Here is a 26,971-nt window from a genome sequence, read left to right on the forward strand (position 1 = left end):
AAAACTAATAAATGTCATGTAATTTCCTGAAATACATTTAGGTTCCTCACAAATAAATCCACGGTATATGCAATAGCCAATACTTACATTTGAAGAGGGGAAACAACAAAGTACATAGACCTTCCTCTGCTGTGCATAAAAGTTAGATTTAGTGGGTCAATTTATCATCAAGTGCTGAGGCTGAAAATGTATTGTAATACAATCTCTGAAACAGCAGTGGACGCAGGTAACTTCTGAGAAGTACAGCAGTGGTGTCCTACATCCCTCTGGTGATTCATCATGCCATGTGTTGTGCTACTTTCAATTGCTTCTCTTGGCACTGCTGGAATGAGAGAAAAATGCTACAGTGAAATTAAAAACGCTGGTTCATTCTGTCTCTTGAGAATGCCACATTGCCTGGTAGGTACCATATTTCTATGACTGTTTCACCCAGAGAGTTGTCCTCCTCTATACCACACTAAGAGATAGAGATGAGGACAGTACAGGAGACGCAGCTACAAGTGCATGTCTGCACATTATAGTGTCAGCTGTGCCTGTGCTTAGAATTCTCTCATTACTAAAACACTTGCATAAGCACAAGTCCCGCAGGTTAGCTGGGACACTGCTGTCTTATTTTTGAGTCATAAAGTCAGTCAAACATGGCTGTCAGTGCTGACAGTATGTCTTCAATGATTCTTAGTCATCCAGACCATGAATATGTGTAATAACCAAGCGACTGGACTTGTTTGGTATTACATTTATTTTGTCTCTGATACAAGAGTTATATTGTTCTACTTTTCAGGTTGAGCCTCTTGGATAAGCAGTAAAATGTGCAAGACCAAACAGCTTTAGGTTGGAACAAGAATAGTTAAACATTTTGCATCAACACTAATTGATCGTGTCAAAGCAGACAACCTCCCACAATAGTAAGTACAAGTAATTTTAGCCTCATGAAGCCAAGATAATATATCCTATAATGACAAACATCATTAAAATATTTTATAGTTAGTTAATTAGTTTGCTGCTCAGCAAAAATAATATAGTTCATAAGGTTCAGACTGAATTCTGGCTCAATAAAAATCCCCTCAGGCAGTTTATTATAAGCAGCACAAACTAATCAAGGAAAATGCCCATGGAAAAAAAGTTTATAATAATCAAAAAAAGCTACTTTCAAGCAGTAAAAGTCATTAATGAGTGTAGAGTTGGGTACCAAACACAGTACTGCTAAGGGTAGATCAGTCTGTGCCAAATGTTTTTACCTTGAGAGCAGGTTGTGTTGTGAATTCAAATCAATGCTGGTAATACTACTGATAATGATAACAACCACTACAGTCAAAGTGGCTCTCCTCCCAAATAAACCAACTTTGCTCAACCTTTAGAGCCACCATTCATTCATGTTAGTGAGCTAATAAACTGCAACTTGAGGACCCAGAATTATAGCATTCATAATGGTGAGCCTCTGGCGAGTCCAACAGAGCAAGGTTTAACAACAGAAAAAGTTCCTCTTCCAATGGTGAGTCAAAAGACATGCTGAGTTTAAAACTGCATCATAGTTAACTGGTATAAAAGGGCTGACTTGATTCAGCACAATTAATTAATGTTTTCAAGTGGATGTGTCTGAGATAGATGGATAGGGAAACAACTATGCTTATTTTTAGGTGACAGGAGCTCTATATTCAACATGGCAAGTCACCAGTGTCAAACGTAGAATACAGGCATCCGATATTTGTTTTAGTCTATTACAACACCCATGGGTCTACAGATTACAGATAGTGTTAAGACAAATGTAGAAGTCTGAAGTCTTCGCTGTACATTCCCCGGTGAACAGCAATATCCTGCATCTTCAAACTGCTCTCTCTTCTGCTCAAAAGGACTGTCAGTAGGGTTTCACACAGCAGCACGAGCAGTGTGTGAGTTGGGATTGCAGTGCACAGCAAATGAAGAATAAGGCTGATGGCTCACTTCATCTTTCATGTAGCTCCTGAACGTGCTGTTGCAGAGTCCTTAGCTCCAATTTAAAGCTTCCCTGTGTGGTTGCTTATCATGAGAATGATTAGAAATTGGGAGCTCTGTCAGTGAAATGGTTAGAGCCCCCGAGTTGGTTGCCTTCAAGTTGCCAAGCTCTCTTAGCGACTCAATACCCGATGGCAGGTTCAACTGCTGCTGCTGCTGCCAACACTGCTGATCCTCACAGGGACTTTTCTTCAACCTGAACAGATTTTAGAGTCATTTTGACACTGCTGTTGTAATTCAAAAGCTTAACAATTAGACCAAGTTAAATAGGATTTCTGGGGGGCACATACAAGTGAGCATTAGACACAGGAATAAACAGCAATCATTACCCAACATTAGCATGCTACAGAGATTTAAGATGAGTGGTGAGGCAATGAAACAACCAAGTTTTTATACCAACAGTCTTAAACATCATCCCAACAGATGGTGTGCTCGAGTGACAGCACCACATGAAAGGGAAATGACTTGACAAAAGCAGTCAAGCATCTTGTAAAAGAAGCATCTACATAGTTTTCCCATCAGGAGCTTTATAAAGCTTTTGCAATGAATGGTTGGCTGTTGTGATCGAGTGTTGTGGCCAAAACAGATCAAATTTGGATGCGCTCCACAAATATGCATTACTGATTTCTTTACATGGAGTGCTACATATCGTACCAATTTCAACAGTATTTGTTGCAGGGAACACAAGGGCGGTGGTGAATGAAAAAACACAAAGCTCGTCTTTCATTAGCTAAAAGAACAACTTTGAAGTAAAACCTGTCAAAACACATCAACATGATAGGTTGACAATAATGCCACCTACTCTTTTATAGCACATCTTAATTAAAACAATCGAGCACAATTGTGCCAATAACTTACCAATTCATACAGTACTCTAAATATGCCACAAGGAATCTTTTCAAATTGATGGAACAACAATTTTATGTGATTCAATTATATTCTGTACATGTCAGTTATTTCATCACAACAAGACATCAGTCTGGATTATCACAACTTCATAAGCATAACAATATGACTACATTTACAGGGAGAAGGATTTAAGAGCATTCAGGGATCAGAGCTGCAACAGCCAAGGAGCTGTAATAAGGGAATCTGAGAACATCCTTTTGTGGGAGAGCGCTGCCATTTCAGCTAAAAAAAAAAATCCATTCAATTGGTTCACTTGGACATGAGCATACAGTGGTCTAAATGTGGCAAACTGCTTCAATAATAGTGATGTAAGACACTATCTTAGGGGGATTCAACTAGTCACAAAAGTCAAATAGTTTCAAAATCCACACGCAGCTATTTTAAACTTACGGAAAACATGCACTGGACTCCACATAGTGAATCACGGACTCCACAGAGCATCTATTCATGCTTTTGACACGCTCAGCTGGTACCAGCTTTTCAAATGTGAGGATTTAATGCTTTTCTTTGTCATACATGATAGTAAACTTATGTGGTTTGGACTGTTGGTTGGAAAAAACAAGACATTTGGAAACGTCACTATGGACCTTGGCAAAATATTGTGTACTTTTTTTTCACTACTTCCTAAATTTAATTGACAAAAGTATAAATTGAGAAAACAATGCCATTCATAGTGCTGCCTCTGCCAATTCCAGAAGTCTGTCTCACAGATAAAGCTGAACTTAATCAGACTCCCATTGAGGTAGCTGGTTTCACTTAACACTAGCAGTTAATCTATGACTCATTTTCCACTTTGTTTATAGCTTTATTTCTTTTGTTACTTTTTTTCCTCAGCAGCTACTGCCATGAGAATTCCACTCAGTAACCACAAATTGTCACACACCAACCAATTAAAATTCAAGAGTTTCCAAAGCTGCCAAATCTCCTCATATTGTACAGTAGTCCGCTCTGTATCCAGCCTTAATTTGCTATGCAGCACTATCATCCTATGCCAAAGAGGGCTGAAATATTTAAGCTCCCTCTCAAGCACTCTATGTACAACCGTTAAATCTCTCTCTCTGACAGATCTAAGCAAAGTGCCCCCCCCCCACACACACCATTAAAGGCAATCTAAAGATGCTCCACCGATTGATCAGAGAGGACTAGCTCAGTGTGGAGGTAAATGGCTGTCACAAGGCCTGATGGACCTTTTCTCTCCCAGTGGTCCAGATGGAGGCACTCGACCTCTATTCACTCACTTTGATTCAAAGCATGTTTGTGCCTCTGGATGGGAAGGAAATAGAGGAGAAGAGAACTGATCCGATCTGTCTGTGCAAGATAAACAACAGCGTGACAGAGAAACAAAAAACATCCAATCTGAGAAGGGCAAGAAACATTTTCATGCCCTGGACAAAAGCACCAGCTTCTTTTTTTCAGGTCACAAAGTCATTTTTGATCTTAACTTCTCATTATTTGACTACATGGTATATTTTGAATGCCTGACTGATTGTGAATTTCTAAATAACTGTACTTATCAGCTTAAAGCTTCATTATAAACTTGAGCAAACCTTACTTTAGTAAGATAACTGATAACCATATTGCTAAAAGTCAAAAAGTATGCAAAGGAAGTATTTTAATTCTAATATGAAGTGGGGAAACTAGCAGACTCCATTTGAATCAGTATACTCAGCTGCAATGACAAACGGCAAATTAATGGCATGAGACTAATCTTTAACAAGCCATTGCTTTTATGAGCTTTAGGAAAGTAGCAATTATAAACACTTAAGGCAACAAAAAAAATCTGTGAGACATCTGAGGTAAATCTACCATGACTATAAACAGAGGACGCTAAAAAGGAGTTCCAGGATAAAGCAGAGTAAGCAGGTTTATGCGCGAGTTCAAACAGCATCCTCACTTTATTAGATCCCGTGAGCCCACAGAAAATGTCTCATTTAAAAAAGCAGCAATTTATGCATTGTGGCGATTCGGGAATAAATGGCACAGAAATGTTAACAGTTGGACGTTGCAGTAAAGAAACCAAACAACTTCTGTCTGGAAAGCAAACAACTCCCTAAGCCCCTGCATGATAGGCCTATCGACTACCTGTGACTCGCCAAGCACGATTATGCTGCCCAAATATAATAGAAACCGGATTGAATAGGATGTGAAAAATGTGCATTTCACTAGCGGTGATCCGGCGTCAGCGTGGATTAAATCCATCCCGAAAACTTCATCCATAAACAGCTGCAGTAGGCGTGTGTCAGTCAAGATAATAGCTACCACTCGTCTCTATTGTACTGATAAACAAGTGTAAAATGTGTACAGGAAATTATTGTTGATCATGTATCACCATCAAACGCTTAGACAGACACATATAAAACAAAAGCACACTGGATAGACGGAGCACCGCTCTTCTTCTTAAGCTGTCTCAACAGCTGGTATACGCCCGATAATTACGGTCTAAACACAGCAAGAAAAAAATGTCTTAGCTCGCTGTTATAACTTATATTACACAATGTGGAAATGATGGATCAAATGTGGCAAAACGCCACATAACTCGTGCGATAACTGTCTTTCGGTGATACATTGTAGCCTGCAGCAGCACAAGTACAAATAGTCGGTGTGTGTGTGTGTGTGTACAACAAGAAATAACAATATAACATCTCCTCTGTCAACATATGCAGTGACAGCATGATACAACTTGAAACGCGTACCTGTGTACTGCAAGAGAAACATTGTCCACAGAAGGCGAGGTGCGATTCCCGTCGGTCCTCTCCTGCTGTAGGACGAAGTGTACGAAGTAAAATCCTTGAATGGAGACGGTTGCTTTTTTTTTTTGTTTTGCCTCAGTCAGTCCGCTCCGCACGGCAGACTGGACTGCAATGAGAGCAGCCAGTCGAAGCGGGACCTTTTAGCGACGCCAGGAAAAGCCCGCCCTCACGACGTGCCCGGTTCGCATACGAAGGGTTTTTTTTGACTGAGAGGGTGTCTGTCGGTGAATGCTGACAGGGAAAAAACAAAAAAACCTTGCGTATTCTTTTGCAGTCGGCTGTAAATGCGAGCCCAGGCAATGGTGAGCTGTCAAGAAGCGAGGATGCCGTTTTCGTGGAGAGAGGTGCAACCAATGCGCCCCTTAACACTTAACACGCTGCTCTCAAGTCGAAACTAGAATTGGTTAAATGTTGCATTTCCCCGTCATTTCTATAATATCTTCCGATCTGCAGAAATGCTGAAAAACGAGCTGATCCTCCAGAACTTTTGACAGCTGCTGTGCTTTTCTGAAGGTGTCATTCTGCAGCTTGCCAGTTGGAGGAGGAGACGCATGGAGACCATCAATTCAGTGTTTAGCTATACTGCGATGAAAGGCATTCCTGTCATCCTCTAAAGATCGATACATTTTATAATGAATATCGTGAATGAGTACTTGTCCGGGTTGTTGTGTGTGTGATTAAGGCATTTATAAAAGGTATGTGTGAATCCACTCTTTTAGTTGCAGCTGTAGTCTCTATAAGAGCTGCTCTGAGTTCAAGTGAATAGGTGTAGTAAGCCCACTTCACATACAACAGTACCTGCATTCAGCCAGGTTTCACACTGGGTGGCTCAAAGTGTTTCTCATATAGTGACAGATGTGTCTGATGAATATCCACCAAAAAAGCTGTATTTCTGCACTCCTGTGGTCGCGCTGTCAACAATAAATGTTAAAAATGACTTCTGAGAACGTAAACACTGTTGGTTTGATCAACACGCAGCCAAAAGATTAATTACACAAGGAATACAGCAGAGCAAATACCATTATGCCTCTATAATTAGACACAAGCTGTGTACAAAGACATGAAAAATTGTGAGTGAGAATGCTATGAGAAGAATCAATGCAGTGGTCAGCCAAGTGGTGGATCCTAGAGCTCATAAACTGCCTTCAGTCTGCTTCTGGCTGGCTTCAGGAGGAGACACCTGTTCAATGTTAGTATTAGTTTAACGTCTAATGGTAACAGCATGTCAAAAAGGTTTAATTTAATTCAAGCTGACAAAAGCTGTGTGCTTGTTATAGGAACAATTTCACTTGATATGTTCTAAATTTCTGTGATAATAAGAAACCATTTTCCTGAGCATTTGTTCACACACACAGTCACACAGACAGACACTCACACACACACACACACACACACACACACACACACACACACACACACACACACACACACACACACACACACACACACACACACACACACACACACACACACACACACACACTCATACATGCATGCATGCATGCATACAGACTGAAATTGAGGTTGCGTGGTTCAGGTCAAAAGGACCTGGACATATTTAGAAAATATCTGCTGGGTCAAATTATTTTCTCCTATGCCCCACCAATAAGTCTGTTTCCACTGCCATCAGAAAATAATTTCAAAGGTAAATAAAAGTATTTACCAAAGGCCAGAGTGCCATTCCTGTTTTCCAAAACTCAAAATTGCTCAATTTCCAGTCCACAGTGATGTCAGAAGAAAGCTATTCTACAAACAAGGTGCTGGACTGATACATAGTATAGTTATGACAGTAACTTACTATTCTGTGTTTTTCCATTTACTGTCAGCAAATGTTGTCTGTGGTTACTCTATAAACAGCTTTGACTGATTTGGAGAAATAAACCAGGTTTTTGTCTTGGGCAAACAGTGCTGTTTGCTCAGTATGCACTGTTATTTCCTGGAGAGAATCGACTGCATATTTACCATCGGCCATTCCTGAAGGATAATTATTATTATATCAATATAATAAGATTTATCTCAATTATGGAGATGAGACTTAAAGAGTCACATCACCAAACAGCTCCCCTCTGCAGGTACAATTGAAAAAGAATCTGGATAGACTGACTGCCTGTCTAAAGGACTAATCAAGGTGAAATGTATTTGTTTCACGCAACTAACCCATAGTCCAAAATAGGGCTATATTATATTATATCGATATTGTGATGTTTTATAGATATTTTTAGAGTAAAAATGTAATTTTCTGAGCTTAACAGACTATCCTATTATTTGCCTTTATCCACTTAGTCACTATATCCTAATTACTGATGATTATTTATCAAAAATCTCATTGCAGCAATATGTTGTCCCTTAAATATTGTCAAAATATCGATATCGAGATATTTGGTCAAAAATATTGTGATATTTGATTCTGACCCATTTCGGCCAGCCCTAGTCAAAAATCTATTATTCAGGCAAAGTTACAGTGAGAATACTTAGAAGATTTCACAAACATGACACAATAATATGAAGACCTGTTCCTGTAACATTTAGATGACAGCCAAGCCTTTGAAAAATACTGGATGGACATGGCTGTATTCACTGCCTCACATACTCTGTGCAATAGATTAGATTAGAAACATATCAGATTTTATAGGTGCAGTCTGTAGGATTTAGTGGCATCTAGCAGCAAGGTTGACACTTAAGGTGGTCTATAAACTCATGAAGACCACCAAAGGCTGGTTTGTTCATTCGGGGCTGCTGTAGAAACATGGCGGTGCAGCATGGCGGACTCAATGGAAGACAACCCACTCCCTATGTAGACATGAAGGGTTCATTCTAAAGTAATTCTTAGTTTCACATGATTAAACACTAATTAAAACATACATATGAATATTACATTCCATTTCTGCCAAATCCGATCCGCCACTAAATCCTGCACACTGCACCTTTAAAATGACACTCAGCATTAACAGGCACAAACACAGTATTATCAGTCAGGAGTTATTTATCATCTGCATTTAGCGACATATAAAAATGCAAAGCCACCAATTGATGGCGGCCATTTTCACTGTCCACCTTTTCACCAGAAAAGTCGTGTCATAAATAAACTGAATGTTTTCCAGGCAGAATTCAATTACCTCTGTCAGCCAGTAGTAATGAGTAACAGCCAATGCATGCTCTCATTCAATTTCAGTGTCCCCAGGGAATGATGTTTGTCTGATGTCTTGATTTTTTTTAACAATGATGTTCTGTCTGTGGCCTGCTTAGTGTAGCAAAACATTCAAATCAAACATTAATTTGACTCTGTGCCTCAGCAGATGAAAGCTGCCTTCGTTTGCTTTTATGGTTTGCATGAGAACGTGTGTGTTGGCAACATTACAGCCCTCTTTAGTCAAATAAACTGTCTTACTTGAAAGTGGGGTGAAATAAGTAATTCTGGCTGAGAGATTTCATCATTGGAAAAAAAAGGACAAGACGACTACACTGAGACCATATTGTCCAGTTTGTCTTAGTTTCACATATTAAAGCAGATATATAACAGCTGACCCAGTTAGTTCTAATCTGTTGCTCAGTGCATTTGTTTAGTCAAAAAGGAAATCTCTAATACAATGAATAATTCAAATTCAATTACTGCATATTAAATGGAAGCTGAGCCTCATTGACAACTATCATAACATTTTAACAGCAGCTTTGAGAGGCATAGACTTTTTCTTGACTAACATTTATTTTAATCCACATTTCCCCTTTCACTAAACAACATTTATAGATATTTGTCCCATGTTGGCAATGTTTGTCTGCCTTTATCAAGTCATTTGCCAAATCACACAGTCCTGTCTTCACTTGGTAAGAGTGCACCGTGTTGTATCAATATGCCTTTTCCAGTCAAACAACAGGGTTCAGGGAGCTGCTCCATGAGGCCTTCAGAGAGGCAGAGAGGATGATATTTTAAAAGGTTCTGCTCAGTGGAAAACCTATCAGTTTGAAGTGACTGCAGTGGTATTTGGTGTCGTCCATTTTGAGATCAATGAATGGTGTGTTTGTAGCTCAGGCACAAGTGAAAAATGTCATTAACTTCACTGCCCTCAATGCAGGAAGGCAGCCAGCACTGAAATATGTCCCAAAGATAGGCGACATCGCCGTCTTTTGGGGTCTTGCTAGTTATCTTTGACCTCCATCTTCCTTAATCCTTCCCTTTCTAATTACCTATCCTTTCCTGGCCTCCTCCCCTCCTTTCCTCACATCTCTGTCCCCTGACTGATGGTTACCAGATGATCATGTGGACAGGAAAGGTTGAGGTGACTCCCCATCTTAAGTCACACCTCATTAACAGAGCTTCACAGTGTCCCAGTTCACGTACTGGTGTATTCCTTGGGTGAATTTAATGAGTTGTGGGGGAGTGACAAGGCACCATAAAAAGGTAACTGGAGCTGCAGTGTTCAGAGTTGCAGATCTGTGTTTGCTATAGTTTTCATGATGTGAGAGGAGGGAGTTACTGTAGTTGCTTTGGTGACAGCAGCATCTGTTGTGGAAACTGGATTAGGCTAAATCCAAAAGGAGGCCAGACCTACCTCGAGAGAATTTTTCCCTAGCATGAACATTGATGGAAATGGGTCTCAAACAGAGTGCAAAACAACTGTTAACCCCTTTCCAGTGTTGGAATGTTGCTAACAGCACTTGCTGCCCCACCATCACTCACAGCTGGAAGAATCACTTGACTCAAACACCACTCGTGCACTGCCACCAATATAACCACAAGAAGAGGTGATGGCAAATCGTTTTTGTTCCAACACTTTGCAACATTACCATGCTGCATTAAAATGCTGAAAGTCCTCTGATACAAGCAAAATAAATTTAATTAGAGCAAGTGGGCACTGCAGTGCATTATGGCTGTGTTGGACAATAAGCCAGTTGTGATTCCTGGCACCAAATGTACCATCAACTTTAAACAGGTATCAAAAGTGGTCCCTGATCATCATTAACAAAACAGAACAGGTAATGGCATTATAAAGAATATGGGATAAAGACACTTTGGTTAACTTAAGGTAGACAATTTTGATTCCCTCTAGATTTTAAGAATGATTCTCTAGTGTTTCAGAACACTAGAGAACATATCACTTATTTATTTTCATGTATCTATTCATTTATCTATCTTACATGCTGCTGATCAGCAGATACAAAACCAGCTGTAGATTAAGGGAGCCTCTCTTAATGTTTTCCTTCAAGTTTGGTCTTCAAAGTGTTGCCAAGTATTAGTCATAATATTGGTCATCTCTCCTCTGATGACTGAGAAAGTGAAATATGTAGACAATTTGAATACCAAATGAACAGTTACTGTAAATGTGGGTCAAGGGAAGATGCCAAAACAGTCACTGTGGAATATCCCTATTGTCTTTAAAAATGTAATAACCTTTTTATGTCTGTCATCACTGACACAGTAATGCATGTTACGCAACATCGTGACACAACAGTCAAGCACAAAACTCTAAAATAATGGAGACCACACACTATATACTTCACTGCCATCTCAGTTTTAAGCATGTTCTTTAAGCCTCATGTGCGTTCATGTTTTTATGGGTAAAAGCCCTGATTCTCTTAAGACAAGCAGCATTTCAATAATATTTTATTGAATTACTCTTTGTATGTGCTGCCACTGTGAATCTCTTAACATGACAGAAGCCAGTAACAAGCACTGATGGACTGTCATCAAATATTTGATGCTACACACTACAAAATGTTTTTTTGCTTAACATCGGAGGAGTCTCTGGCTACAAACATCAGTAACATCCGACCCTTTACAGATGTTGTTGTATGTATCTTCCAGTATATTTATTTTTACAGTTCCAATGAAAAAAAACGTGTTATCTCTAAATATTCACCTAATACAACAGTGAATCAGCAGTTACGATTGGTGGCCACTCAATTTAAAGAAAACTACAACACAACTAACAAAACAAAAATGTTTATAATTGATTTCATTTGTATTTCATGGTTTCCTAGAAATGTCACTGTATCAAACCTTGAACCCAGTATCACATATCTTTGTGAAACGCTGGCTGAATGCAGGATTGTATCCCCTCTTATTGCAGACGGTCGTGCAGTGGGGGTTGGTGTGCACAGAATTTGATTAGTTCATCCAATCCTGTGCATACTGTGGGGACTAAAGCAAATGATCTATCAACAAAAGGTGTCCTTTTTTTTTGTTCATACAAACCTGACACAATTAGATTCCAGTGAACAGAATGGGCTTAAGTCACTGTGTAATTAATAAAGAACGCGATAGAAACTCTTTACATCTTCATTGTCTCACAAACTAACCTGAGACACCTTTAAACTGCCCGGCGCTCCTGAATTGAGGGGGACGAAAGCAGTATACAGGGGTGAAGAAAGAGAGAAGATACAACAGACAGAGCAGACCAGACGAACATGAGGGAGGGAGAAAGGCCAAGTATCAGACAGAGCATTCATTATCACCTGACTGACCTGCATATTGCGCTGTGTGAGAGTAATGGGAGAGGACACACTCATCGGCCAAAGCCCAGCAAGAAAGGTGCTTTTCATTCCCCCTCTCCTTTCTTTCTTTTAAGCAATCTGTCAGTTTCTTACTCTGTTCATTTTCTCACAATGTACTCGTTGTTTTTTAAAATACAATAATACTGCGCAAATACACAGTAATTACATGCTATAATGAAATGCATGTTGAATAGCTTATGCATGGTGCGTAGTTTGTCTGAACATGATCATGTAACAGCAGTAATTGTCTATTTATTGAGGACTAACTAATGCTACAGTGTTACTTAAATGAAGTGATAACAACAAAGCAAGAGTGGCAGCTTATCTGGAAATATAACAAAAGACATAATACTGTTAATATTATTCAAACCAAGGATATGAAGAGTCAGCGATGGAAAGTGCCTTATACAATCCTGGTGGGAGGTGAGTACACTGAAAGAATGAATGCATGGCCATGTGAGTGAGTTTCTATTAGTGTGGCTGCATATTTATATCAGGTCCCAATGGGTCCTGTTGGGCTTGGGTCAGGATTCCACCCTCTATACCTTAGATCCATAATCTGCATCTCAGTTAGAGCTGAACAACTCAAAACCAAACTCGCTAATGCTAAGCTTGAAATAAGTCTGCAATGGGACAAACTGGTTCATGTAAACTAAAACCTCAAAGTTGAGATGTTGATTATGAATAAAAGTTCTATTTTATCTATCTCTATAGCCGTAAACTGGAGATTTAATGTATGTTCTTTTGGACAGCCAGCAAATCACCATGAGTCTCCAGTATTTAACGGCAAAACAGGGCTCAAGTGTCTAGTTCGTGAGCAGTAAACTTGTGCAATAACTGCCAAACACATGTTTCCTCACACATTCACGAACAAGATACTGTATACTGCGCCAGAATCCCAGGTCACTGATAAGGGTGTGTTGTGAATATACATATATATATATACATACATACTGTCAGGGGTCCAAAATTAACACCCACCAAGTGCCAAGTGCGGGTAGATTTTCTATTTGGTGAGTAAATCTCGGAAGGCAATCCGCCACATTTGCGGGGAAATGTTTGTACAAAAATAGTAATGTGTTGCAGCCAGACATTCAGGCTAACACTGGGATATCGTATTACTTACAGTTTCTTTATTTCTGCACTTTAAAACCACAACGAAGCAGTATATGTTTTTTTCCAGTCCGCCATCATATTTTCTCTGCTGCTAAAACCCACTAGCGTTGTGCTAACTACTACAACATGCAAGAACAACAACTGAGGAAGTTGTTGTTCTACTGCTTCTGCTTCAATAGCACTTACTCAAAAGCCATAAAACACATCCACAAACATTAATACTGCATAAAGAACCCTGCATCCAGGATAACATGTTATATCAATGTGTCTTAATATAAACATCACCTGCCTAGAAAAAAATGTCAAATTAACCTGTTAAGTGAATTAAATTGAATTATACTCAAAAATAAATTGTGGGGTCCATGATAACCAATATTAAACATTTAAAACAGGGAAATACCCAAAATAATAAACATAAACAAGCTTGTAAATATCAAATCGACCTCTCACACATGAAATAAAATATTTGGCAAGATGGCTTAAAGGAAATGACTTCTTTGTCCTGATACAGTGTAGACATGCACCATATGTGTTTTTTACGCACGTTTAAACAATGCCATGAAACTCAAGACCGTCTGAGGCTAAAATGAATGAATTAATTACTTTAAAGCTACCCTTACCTTTGTTACATTTAAAAAAAAAAATTTGTTTAGGTTAAAATGCTATTAATAAGGTAAAGGCACTTTAAAATGTTAGACAGATCCACCAGGCATAGAAACTCATCATTATTCCATTCTCATAATATTCTGTGAAAACTCTGACCAATCATATCATTCGGTCCGAATGATATGATTGGCCGAGCGACCTGCCTGTTTTCCCCTTCCGCATTACGTAATCGTTCGCGCACCCCTACCCGAAAGACAGTCTGTTGTGGATCCACGGAGATAGCCGTAAACAGACAGTAGCGACTGTCAGTGACAGACAAAAGCGGGCCACGGCTTCCACCTCCAGCCGCTCGCACAGGGAAAAAGAAAACTATATCAGAAGGAGCCACCACAAAGAAAGACCTTCTGAATCAGATTCCATTGTCTTGGTCTTGGTAGGAGGGAGGAGGGGTTGTTGCTGTTCAAGTTTTTTCAAAGTGCTGTGTGAAATGCATGAAAGGTAAGAGTCGCTTTAAGCATGTTGACATTCCTGTCTACTTTTTGATACAAAGTCGAAATAGTGAAGTGCATTAATTCATTGTTTTGTCCAGTAAAAAAATCTGCTTGGTTGGTGTATTTTTTCATCCGTAAGAAGACATTGTCACTCATGTTTATAACCTTGTAAGCAATTACACACACATCAACAGTGTATTCTGTTTTCTATTTAAGAGGTTTTTGCCTTCATGGGAAAGAGCAACGTATGCTGATCTGATAACTCAACAACTAATCCCTGATATTAACACTACCGAGGCTCAGGAGCTAGAAATGCACATATACAACCGTACTGTAGTATGTCTCTTTCGATAAAAAGCTTCCTTCAAATGGCCTGTTTCATTTTGTTATCTGTGTGAGTGAGTGAGTGAGTGAGTGAGTGAGTGAGTGAGTGAGTGAGTGAGTGAGTGAGTGAGTGAGTGAGTGAGTGAGTGAGTGAGTGTGTGTGTGTGTGTGTGTGTGTGTGTGTGTGTGTGTGTGTGTGTGTGTGTGTCACTACTCTTCATGCCTGAGTCCTGTTTGAATCATTGGTGTAAGCTTGAATGAGATGCTTAAATCAGAAGCCTGAACTCTAATAACTGAGAGGATGTAGCAAAATTTGATGTCTGCACAAAAGGAAATGAAAGTGAACATGGCCAAAATAAAGCAATTTAAGGAGAATCATTTAAATCTGGGAAAGAGTATTGAGGGTTTAGAGGATAAGGCAAGTAAGAAGAAGCTCTTTGGACATATATACAAAAAAAAAGCCCTTTAGTGGGATATTGACTGTTATTAGAGATTTGACCAGTAATCTTTTTTTATGATGTGACATCTCAGTAATGCAGCTTTCATTAGAAAGGCTTCTATTGCTGCTCTGGAGAAAAAGTCAGTGGCAACACTTACATATACCGTGCACACTTACACAAACACGCACACCCAGGCTTCTTACCTGTGACTCGGCTTGATCTGTAGTCTTTGTACATCCTAGAGAGGCAGCGTTGTCGTGTGTGATCCCGGCTTCTCTGGTCTTGTAGCAAATCTGTTTTGGAAAACAAAACCAAGGATAACAAAGGTGTGATCAGTTTGTGTTTGTTTTATTCACAAAAATGCCACAGAAGAATCTCTTACACTACAACTTTGCAACCCAACTTATCCATTCTGTAGTCGTTCAAGGATGCTGACTGAGAGGAGCGTTTAAGAAGGGCCAAAATAAAATGGATTTGTGTTGAATAGAGAGAGAAGACAAACAGAAGAGAATGTAATTCATTCGCTTCTCTAAGAGGTACGACCTCCCTGCTTTGTGGAGCTGAAGCTCATCCGACTCAGAGAGGGCTCTGAGACGCTGGAAGGTCCCATTGAATGCACTATTAGCACTCAAACTGGGGGATCAGCATAGAGGAAATACAAAACGCTGCCAGAAGGATGCACAGAGAATTCTGTAATGCATTTCATTCCACAGAGAGGGGTCCTGAGGGTGCAGTGATGACCAGAGTAATTGGCTTTCTCCAGCTATGATAATCTGCATCAGTCATGCCATGCCAACACTCTCAGGCCACTGAGAAGGTCACAGTGATGCCCAAACCTCACTCCACTCTGCTGACAGCAGCCCTCCATTCTTACTGAAATTTATTTTGAAATCTTCTGGACTTTGAGACTTGACTTATGAGACTTTTTAGTAAACTTTAGTAAACTAACTATACCAATGCCTTTGATTTTGACTTGGAATTCACTGTACTCTATTATGAACTGTGGTTGATAATGATTTATGCTAAAAGTCAAATATTCAAACGGAAAATGACTCAACAACAATTTTGATATTTGTTTAAGCAGAAGAAAGAAAGAAAAGAGAGAAGAAGAAATTCCAAACATTATTTGGTTTGAACTTCTTCATTGAGAGGATTTACTGTTTTTTTCCCTGTTTAACATAATTGGAAATTTGATATATTTGGGTTTGGGGCCTTTAAAATATACAAAAAAAGCTATTTGAATACATCACCTTGGACTCTGGGAAACGGTAGTGGGAACTTTCTTTTTTGTTAACATTCTCTGTAATTTTATACTGTAAACAATCTATCTAAAATAAAAGGTTACTCAAAAAGGCAATAATATAACTCATCAACCTCCAGACGTCATGTCACAATTAGAACAGAATTTACCAGCATATCAGCAAGACCAACACTGAGTTTAGTCCGGAACAGCAACAAAACTGTTTATTACAGCTACAGCGAATACACACTGTAGATTATAACAGTATGTTGTTGTTTTTTACCTGTTTGTTTGTGCTATAATCAAAGGCATTCACTAGACATCTTCATAAAACACTGCTGACCTCCTATGGCCTCTTCATATGACTCAGTGGAGAGAATCCGATAACATTAGATTAACCCTGGGAACACACAATACACTTAGGGGACATAATGAGTGAATGTGCTATTGTTTTCTTTTCGTCCCACATGGTTTCAATATAGAATACGACGTGGTCTGTAATAAAAGACTACTTGAGAAATGGGAAAAACAGAAATGTGATTACAACACTGGCTTTTGTTCAGATACAGGCTGACGTTAAGGATAAATACTTTCCCAAAACACAATAAAAAGAAAAACATTATTGTTACCATAGCAAGAAATTTCATTCAACACATAATTGTCTGCAGCCATTGTTTTTTACATTATGGCTTGTTAGGGCAATGTTGTTAAAATCCAACTCAACTGAGGGAGCACTGACCCGTGATTTGCAATAAAATGTTACTAATCAAACAAAAGGAGTGCATGTTCTCAACAAACAAAACCACAAATCATAACTTTGTATAAGATTATGCATGCATGCCTCTCATATCTTTCATATGTTAATATGGCTTAAAACAGTTTAGTAGGCAAGGAAAGACCCGGATGATCAAATAATGTTTAGTAGTAGTACTTCACATTGCAGTACAGCTGTGTTGTTAGCCTTGCTGTACAGTTGTTGTTGTTGTTGTTGTTGTTGTTGTTGTTGTAGCTTTGTACTGACAGGTTTGAAGCTATTGGAGGTGTTACACTCTGAGGCAGTGGGACTGCTGAAATCATGAGCAGACCATTCACAACAGTAATAGCAACCGCAAAGCCAAATCAAGGCCAATGAGAAAATGCACACACCCACTATGAGGACAGAAAAATAGGCCACTCAGAATAGCATTAGCTTAAACTTCAGAAGAATAATGACTTATTATTTTAATCAAAAAATATCTTAAGGCACCCACTTTCCCCATCATATTTGTTATTACCAACATTTTTCATTTCTACCCACTTAGCTCTAAAATACTTTTCTATAGTTGGAAAAAAGCAAAAGTTGCTACTTGGGGAAATGTGTACACTAATGATTATGAACGAAACAGAAATCTGGAAGAGGAGAAGTTTCACACTGGCCTTTGAAATGAGTCTCTGAATTTGGGATTCAGATCCAGCATGCAATATATAAGCTTCACAGTAAGCACAAAAGCTGAAGAGGAGTGCTTACAAAGTCTTATGCAGACATACTTTCTAAGACAATTAACAGAATTAAAATGAAAAAATAGATTTTCTCTGTAAAAGAAGTGTTTGTTATGAGTGATGAAGAAGGTGCAGGAATTCAGTTAGTATAGCACAAGTTGCAAAAAATAAGCGATGTTGATTGTTTGGTCTAATATCGTAGTAGTCAAAAATATCTCAGGGGCACTGTATGCACTATTGATGTGATATGTTTAACTGGTAAATGAATGGAGGAAACAGGACGCAATGTCAGTTTTACTGCTTTAAAATGCCATTAGATGTAAGGGCTCTTGTGCATCCCATGCTATTTATCGTTCAGGCAATGTTCCATGTGTTTAGCCTTGTGTACATATGTATGTATTTTCATATGTATTTGCACACACAGTTGAGTGCATTAGTCATCTTGATGAATGCATGAGGCCAGACACCTGTGTCTAGTCCGGATTAGAGGGTCCCCTCAGTGAAGAGACTATTATCAGAGTCAATTGGCCCCTATAGTGATGGAGATGGGAGATACCCCATAATAGCCACGATGGGTCCATTCATCTTTTTCTTTCCACAGTAGGGAAACAGTAGTCTGGGAGGGCAAAAACGAAATCGCCCTCTGCAACAATTCACAGCGTTGGATTAATCATACCAACTTCACAAGAACTGATCGGTACTTCACAAGCAGCTCTCGTGAACCTTTTCTTTCCTGTAGATGTCCCTCAGCCTGCATGCTTATCTCTGTGATAAAGTACCTCATCTCGCACACAGGGCCAGCAAAAAAGAGGGCTTGCAGATTTTTACATTTTTCTGGAAATCATAAAAATATGTCCACAACATCAAGTAGGGTAAAAAGCAGAGCCTGAATACTAGAACTACTACATCTTAACAAACTATGGGCTCTAAATGTAAATCTACGTGTGTGTGTTTGTTTAAAATGTAGCTGTGTAGTATTAAAAGTAAAATAATCCATCTTTGCTATATTGGCAGAAGTTATGGTGTGCAAATGTTAAATTATTGTGACAAGGAACAAAGACTACATGCAAACATCAATCTTTTTTCTTTTTTTTTTTACCATCAATGCATTAAACCTTCAAGATGTCAGTTGAAGAGGTAGACTAAATGTACACCACTAAATTATACTACTTACTTTTGTTCACTATGAACATCACCAGTCTTTTTCATTCCTGGCTTCTACCATCAGCCGGGCTTTTAAGCAGCAATCAGATAAAAGTTCATATCACTTATTCCTCTAAAATACATGTTTCTCTCTTGACCCAAATGCTGCATGTAATTGTGTGCAGTCTACTGTTGAAAACCCTTGAACAGAAGTTTCCTTAAAGGGCCAAACAGCAGTGTACCCTGATGTGAGCATTGTAAAGTATCTAGTATAGCTAGGTTAGGAGCTATGACCTCCTGAATGAAACACGTGTCTCTTAAAAGGTGATCATGTTACCTCTGCAGTAAAGATATGGTGCTCACAGCTTGTGCTGCTGCTGCCAGCAAAGGGCTGATAGATACTGGAGAGTTAATTTACTGTACATTTACTATGATTTTATTGTGTATAATTTAACAAAAAAAAAAATTGTGTAAATCACTGGCATGTAACCTATAGTGTAATTCTGTGAAAAACAAATGTGCTGTTTCTCGACATCTACCTCGGAGTTGGGCTGCTTGAGAATACAGGTATGGAAATCCCAGTTTCTTCATATAGGGAGGAAAAGTTTCCATTACTAAAACCATACATATCTTCTGCTTTAATATATCCAAAACAGAAATGTAAAACTATAGGACTATTATGGTGTTTGTTGTATTGCAAACCTGGAGGCAGAGATTTTTTAAATTAGTTTTTGTTTGTACTTTTTACACTTAAAGGACATAAACTAATTTTAACAAAGAGCAAAAACAAGACATCTGTACCAAACATTACCGAGGTACACATATTGTATCTATAATGACATCAGATTTACTTAATAGAAATGTAAATGTTTTCGGTTCTACATTACAAACATAGTAGCATAAATATGTACACCTTTATAATTTATATTTCTAGATAAGCAAGCACTATAAAGAACTGTAATGAGTATTATGGCTTTATTCAGTTGGTTGGATACATGCATGAGTAATGACAAGAAAAACCCAGTGTCAGATGTAACATGTGGGTGTTGGGAATGAATACGCTTCACTGGATATAGAAGTGTTGTCATGTTTGTTATCTCTGTCGTCCTCCCCACAATTACAATTTGCAATTACAATTTACAATTTATATATTTAACTACATACGATAGAAATCATATAGTAAGCACTAAAATATATAATCATGTGGTGCAGTATTTGTTTGTTAATGAGCCCCCGCTGATATGCTGAAGAGATGACAGTCTGTCAAGCTGTCCTACACACAGGGAAACAACATGTTGGAGAGACGGCAGCACCACTGTGCGGCAATATGTGAAGCCAAGATGTAAACAGTAACAAATACATTTTAAAAATGAATACACAGGAACACTAAAGCAGTCATCTGTGCCCGCTGGGTGCATTTCTTGAAGATATGCTCATGAATTTGTTTGTCATGAAAGTTCAAATCTTTTCATTGAGAAAGTGAGCTGATCCAGAAATAGTTTATTAAAAAAAAGTTATAAACAACTTGAACAAATACTGACATTCACGCCATTCGGCAGAGGGTGATAAAAATGATGCAACAGAAATTTGTGCACTATAAATCATCCATATAGCATTTCTACCAACTAAAAAGTGACTCGTGCAGTGTTGATATTACGCTACAGATCTAGCAATAAACATATCACATGTGACGAAAAATGTTCCTCAGAAGATATAATATTTTGGTAGTGCATGATCGCCAGGGGACAGAGAGAGGGCAAGGAGAGGGCGAAGTAGACGCATCCACTGTTCTCCACCAAACAACGATCAAAGAGACAGAACTGGTTTCAAGTGGGATGCATCTTCCATCATTTAGACATGGCTCAGACTGAATGCTCTGATACTGAGCAGGAAACCAATTTTCCACAATGTTAACAGACACAGCCAGAGGACCAACACAATACCGTTTTCTATCACCCAAAGACAGGAAACAAGCCCCTAAGTATGTAACCATAAATGAAATTCCAACTAAAGTGAAGCACTTCTTAAGCGGTTACTGAATAAGAAGCAAATCAAAAAGTATTTTTCATGTAAGCAGGGAACAGTATCCTTATGTCTAGATAGTGCTGTTGTCTGAGGGACCCTCTGTGGGTAACGTGGAGTAAAGAAAACCATTCTACATGTAACAAAATACTGGCAATAAAGAAAATAGTGAACCTAGACAAGGCTGCTTTTCATAATTTGTAAACACTATGTCAGTCTCTGAGGCACAAAACTCTGATAACTGACAGCCATGGTGCTGTTTTTTGGAAACAAACTTACTGACTGAACTGTTTCACAAAAGGCAGTCTTGGGAGAGGCTTTCGCTCCGTAATTTACGAGTGGGCTGGAAGCCAGTACGTGTTGTTTAACAGCCAGTGCCACGTGCTGTCTTTGCATTCACAGCCAATGAGGAGGTTGGGGAAATCTTTTTCTCCTTCTCGCTCACAGACACAGTGAGCTCCAAGCCCAGGATATCAATTGGTAGAGCAAACCCCCCCAACCCCCCACATAATTTCACTCAAAAGAAGAAAAATAAACAGGATTTAATATTGGTTGAAGAGGCAGAGACAACTGTTCAGGTGGCTAAATTGTCACTATGTGGATTAGTTTCCCTCTGAGAACAAATCCGAAGAAAAATCTCAAGTGTGTGCCTTTAGTTTATTATGTTAATTTGGAAAAGTATGACAAAGAGGGAATATTACGTTTAAATGACTGATTATTAGGCATGGCATCAACTAGGAACAATGCTGTGTTGTTTTAAAGGTCTTTATAATTAACTGCAGCCTCCATCCTGTAAAAGTCAAGGCTTTTAAATCTATACGAAAATCCTTAAAAACATGGCCTTTAACAGGAGCAATATCCCCGAATGTTTGATTACATTGTACAATAGTCTTTGTTAAAATACACTGTTGTACTGGGCATATTCCTAGTTTATATGTACTCTGTGTAGATGGGGGTTTTCTGGAAGAGAGCAGAGGTGTTAAGTGAACCAACCATTGGTAAAAAGGTTTAAAGAAGCAGTCTTGCATGTGAAGGGTAGATGGAGCTCAGCTCTCTCCGTCATAAGTACTTACATCAGGGAAGTGAGGCAGGAGGGCAGGCATGTAAGAGGGAAAGGATGAGACAGGGAGGCCAATACTGCTGCTACAGGCAGACAACTCCTTAACTGGAATGTCTCGCTAAAACTCATACCGAGTCGGGGAACACAAAATAATAGCTCGACTGAAAAGAATAAAACTCCAAATAGATTACAGACAAGCCTTTTCTAGACGCAATGGTAGCTTGAGTTGTTAAAAGATTTCAGAAGCTGGAAACCTTTTGCTTTTTGCATTTGACAAATTCCAAAAACTTTCTTTGTAGCACGAATCTCACAATAGTAGGAAATCAAAACAGATGATTTGACCTGAGGAAGGTCAGAGAAGAAGAAACACTTTCTTAATCCACTCTGCACTGTATAAAACATATAAAGAAATGTTTCTCATTCTGTTAGCTCTGACATACTTTGCCTGATTAACATTAACGTAAGCTAGAGAAAGGTATAATTCTTGGGTGTCCTAAATTACTCACCATGCATGAAAGCTGAGTGTACAGCTGTCTCACTTATAACAGATTCTGTTTCTGCCTGTGCCAGCACATGGACTGCGTGTGCGTTGCTCCACATCTCTTCATTTTCTACTAGAAAAAATAAATAAAAAGATAAATAAAGCGATGAAAGAACATTCAAACACCTCTGTTGATTGGTGCTTAAGTTTATGTAAATGCTGCAATTCAATATTAAAAATAATTTAAGTCTGTCCGTCACTAATGATAATGAAATACTACCTTCTATTCTCTTAGCGCAAGTTATGAGGAGACATCCTCATTCAGCTGGTCTATTGTTCTCTCTACGGGCCCTGACCAGAGTGCAAAGCCTTTGATTGAAAAGCAGATGAGTCTGTTCTGCACCTTAATGCAGTCTCCTCTCATAACAGCTAATTACCTTGTCTCAACACTGAGGCCGTGTCTGATAAGAGGTATGAGCTGCTTAGAAGTAAAGAGAAACTGTGCAGCACACTGGCACAATTAAACCTAAAGGCAGTTTGGTTTTTAGGATGCAGGGTTAGGATTTTTAAAAAGAAGTTTGCTTGATGTTACATTTACAGTTATGAAAAAATACCTAAATTCACTCTCATGATGCTTTAGATGTGTTCATACATAGGTCTTAAATAGGCATTGAACATCATTACTGAACAACAGTCATGATGTATACATGATAAACAACCTAAAACTATGCCACTAATTTGTTGGATGAGCTGTTTTAAACGTGCTGACATGACTGTAAAAACCTCTTTTTGTCCCTTAGCCTCAGAGTAATTTCTCTCTACACCAAATTTAGCCGTACCTTGTAGCAAAGTATAAATAATTCATTGTCAGACACAGTGAATACCAATTCCAGCACCATCATCACGGCTGATTAAGCTACCTAAGGGTCATTTACTTCATTGGTGGCAATGTGTCTGCAATCCTAGCCAGTCAGATCAGAGCGCTGACACTGAGGTTAGCTGAAAGGCTGGTAGCTAACTAACAATCCTTTAAGACTGGCAGAGTGTGCCAGGTTGTCTGCCCTCCTGTCCATATGATGGCAAGACGGAGAGAATTATCCACTTATGAGTGTGGAATTTTTAATAATTCACTGAAAACCTGTCTCAGCAAAATCTTACTCTAGTCCTATTCAAAGCTGAGGAACAAAGTGAGCACACAGTGAGGAATTATTCACAAAATTATCCTTTCTGGGTACATTAAAATGCATTAAAATACTTGTGGAAGTGTGTGGATTCAGGTTTTTTAAACTGGTATTTTGTCTCACATGGGTTTTGTAGGATGACATCACCATAGTTTAGAGAGCTGAAATCCTAAGATATCGTCTTGGTGAGCCTCTGTTCCACAAGCTTCTATACTTTGATGTAACCTCTCATTGAGCATTTCTTATATATGTCTTTCTGAAAAAATTAAACATATTCCTGAGGTATCCAATTGGCATCCACTACAGAACTAGCTATTAGAAATTGAAACTCTTGTGATTTCACAACAATTACTTTATGAGCCTACAAAAAGCTACAGCTGGCATGGGATTTGACCAGCTGGGCAACGCAGATAATTCAGTCGTCTGAACTTGGTTTTATTCATATCCATAATATTCACTAACACGCTCTTTAAAGTCAATTTTCCACGTTTCAGCTGTAACCTCTGCTGTCTAAACTTCCACATTGTTCAGTACTCTCTTTCTTATGGTTATAACATGTTTTAAATAACTGCAGCCCCTCGTCTCACCAATACCCTCGCCTCTTTTCACTCTGCGACAGTCTGGGTATTTAGATGGTGGAAGGTAAAAATAGAAACATTGAAAAAACAAAAGAGTCAGATTTATTCATTCATTCATTTATATCAAAATATAAAATTAAGTGCACAACGTACTGTTGATTACGGATATAGCACGATATTTCTTTTTTGTTTTACAATTGTCAGTGTGATTTTGAATAAGGTACTACTTTTGGACCAGATCCCAGAATATAGGTCCTGTTTCACCATTAATAGGAGATCAGGTCCTTGTATCTAAATAACAAGGTAGCAGTCTGTGTATCAGTGTGTTTCAAAATTACCCTTACAAGTGCTTTGTTGATCATGTGTCCAAGGTTATGAAAAGATTGTCTTGCCATTAACACTCAGACGTGAATGCAAACACAGGTCAATGTACTGTGAGCTGTTCGACCGTCGCTGTTTTTCTGGAGAGGATAATCGTGCACACTACCACAACTGGTTGCTTGTCAGTTTTTTGCCATTGTCATTTCTCTGCATTCTAAGAGTATAGTAACGAGTCTGAGTCTCAACCCTGAGAAACAGATCTGTTTCTGAGTGTGAAGAACAAGAAAAAATTCAGACAGCACTCTCCATCCTCTCAGGAGACCTGGGGGGTGAAGTTATTTCTTTCCAGTTTAGTGGTGTATGAGTCAGACATGCTAACAAACAGCTAAACAACAATTGTATGCAGAGTATGCAGTGCCCTGGTTGGACAATGGCCATCACTGGGTTTATCACACTAGACACTATTGTAAACATATATGTGTATACATATATATAAGAAATACTATAAATACACTGAAACACTAATATCACAGCTTGATACTGCACTGGCTATGTAGCACCATGGCATGTACAATTATACACCCTATTGTCATTACTGAATGCTCTTGTTCACAATGTCCAATGTCTGGATCAAACCATTATTGGCTTGTATCCTGTAGACTGAACAGGCCTTTTAAATGTCTCTATTATGACTCGAGCTCATAACAAGAGTAGCTTCATTGTCCTGCTACCTGTTTCCTGACATACTAAGCATACTGGCACTCCTCAGACTGCTCATCTCTTTCTGGCACAATTGACCGATGGATTTCCAAACTCTGCATCAGCCAAAGCTATTAAGTGGTTTGCTGGAGCGAAATGACTTTACTGTTCCCAGAGTGCAACATTAGGCTCAGCAATTCCTGCCTGCTATTGTCTAGGGCCACTGTGACAAACTTAATTTCTTGCCAGACAAGCACAAACACTTATGCCGACACACACAATAAATAACAAAAACGAAAAAAAAGAAGAAAAAAGAAAGAATAATCAGAATGGCTCTATTTTCTCTTTTTGCATTTAGCGATGATTTTAGTCACATGTGGTGACCCATGCCAAATACATTTACTTCAAGCAATATGAGTGACTGGCTTGTCGTTTTTGATGTGTGGGCATTGGAAATAATGGATCAATATTATGTTTGAAACCACTGTATGAAACAACAACTACCCATAGTGAATTATCCATTCAGTGCTCAGAGTAAAGACTTCATACAAGGCTTGCACTATTCAGGGAAGTTTAACCCACTCCAGAAACCCATCTGCCAATACAAACATCTTGCTCATGGCCAAATACATAAATTGACAATGAATATTTGGATTTTTACAGACCATGAAAAAAGGACAAGCTCTGGAGTAAAACACTTCAGGTTTCATTGTAAAAAAAATAAAGAAAAAGGACTGAAAGATGCAGCTTTACTTCTGCTCCCTGTGTTAAGTATACATTATTCCTGGTCATACCTGAGGCTTATGGGATAAATTCACTCTTTATATTCATGGTGAAAGACTGGATGGCCCAGGCATCATGTGGCACTGTGTGGTTCAAGTTTGCGTGCCATGGTTAGCCAAGCATAGAGCTGATTTCCCAGTCCAAAGCCCTAGCTGTGGCTATATACCACTGGGACTTGTGAAGGTGTAGTGCAAATAATGTAGCCTAAGGACACCTCAAAAACAAGATCTAGGAACCTTTGCTGATGTCGAAAAAAGCTGAACCAAAAGAAATAGTGCCTTCATTGTCTGGTATGAAATCAGCCTATACCACTGAGAGAAGAAAGTGATTTGCTTATTTTCGTCCATAATGTGCTGCAACCTTTGCAAGTGTCAGCATGCATTAAACACTTGAATGTCGTTTAGTCTGCACACAATCTTGAGTCACCCTTGAGAAAACACACTTGAGCATTTCTGCATTTTTTTTATTATTATTTTTTATATAAGGTGCGTCATAGTATAGGATGTAGGATATTAAATACAGTACAATACAGTGAAATTTTAACATTATTATTTACATAGAGGAAAGGACTCTAAAACAGTATAAATGAAATTAGGCTCCTAAAACTGGATTCATACTGGGCTCAGGCAGGTTAACTAAAGTCCCCACTATAGATATCTAAAGGTGCAAGTTTTAATTCACAGTTGAGTGTTGCATTTCACAACATTTCCATCACCAGCACACCAGGCACTTTGTGATACAGTGTGAAGCTTAGACGGTCTGCCATGCTTCATTATTTAAGAGAGAATTCTGTTCAATTTCCATTTTTTAATTCTCTGTGACAGAGCAATGCTCATGATGAACAGAGAAATTGCAGTACAGATGGCT

General features: G+C 38.7%; 1 protein-coding gene across 1 annotated transcript in view; it reads right to left on the reverse strand.

Moving 5' to 3' along the window:
• The window catches only part of enox2 (ecto-NOX disulfide-thiol exchanger 2), a 175,275-nt gene that overhangs the window by 121,120 nt on the left and 27,184 nt on the right, over window positions 1-26,971 (reverse strand). The window contains exon 3 of the mRNA XM_062425353.1: window positions 15,321-15,410. Within this exon, the coding sequence (XP_062281337.1) occupies window positions 15,321-15,354 (34 nt within the window). The 5' untranslated portion in view covers window positions 15,355-15,410. The remainder of the gene's footprint in view (window positions 1-15,320; window positions 15,411-26,971) is intronic.

This window comes from Scomber scombrus, chromosome 9 (genome assembly GCF_963691925.1).
Source record: "Scomber scombrus chromosome 9, fScoSco1.1, whole genome shotgun sequence".
Taxonomy (NCBI): Eukaryota; Metazoa; Chordata; class Actinopteri; order Scombriformes; family Scombridae; genus Scomber; species Scomber scombrus.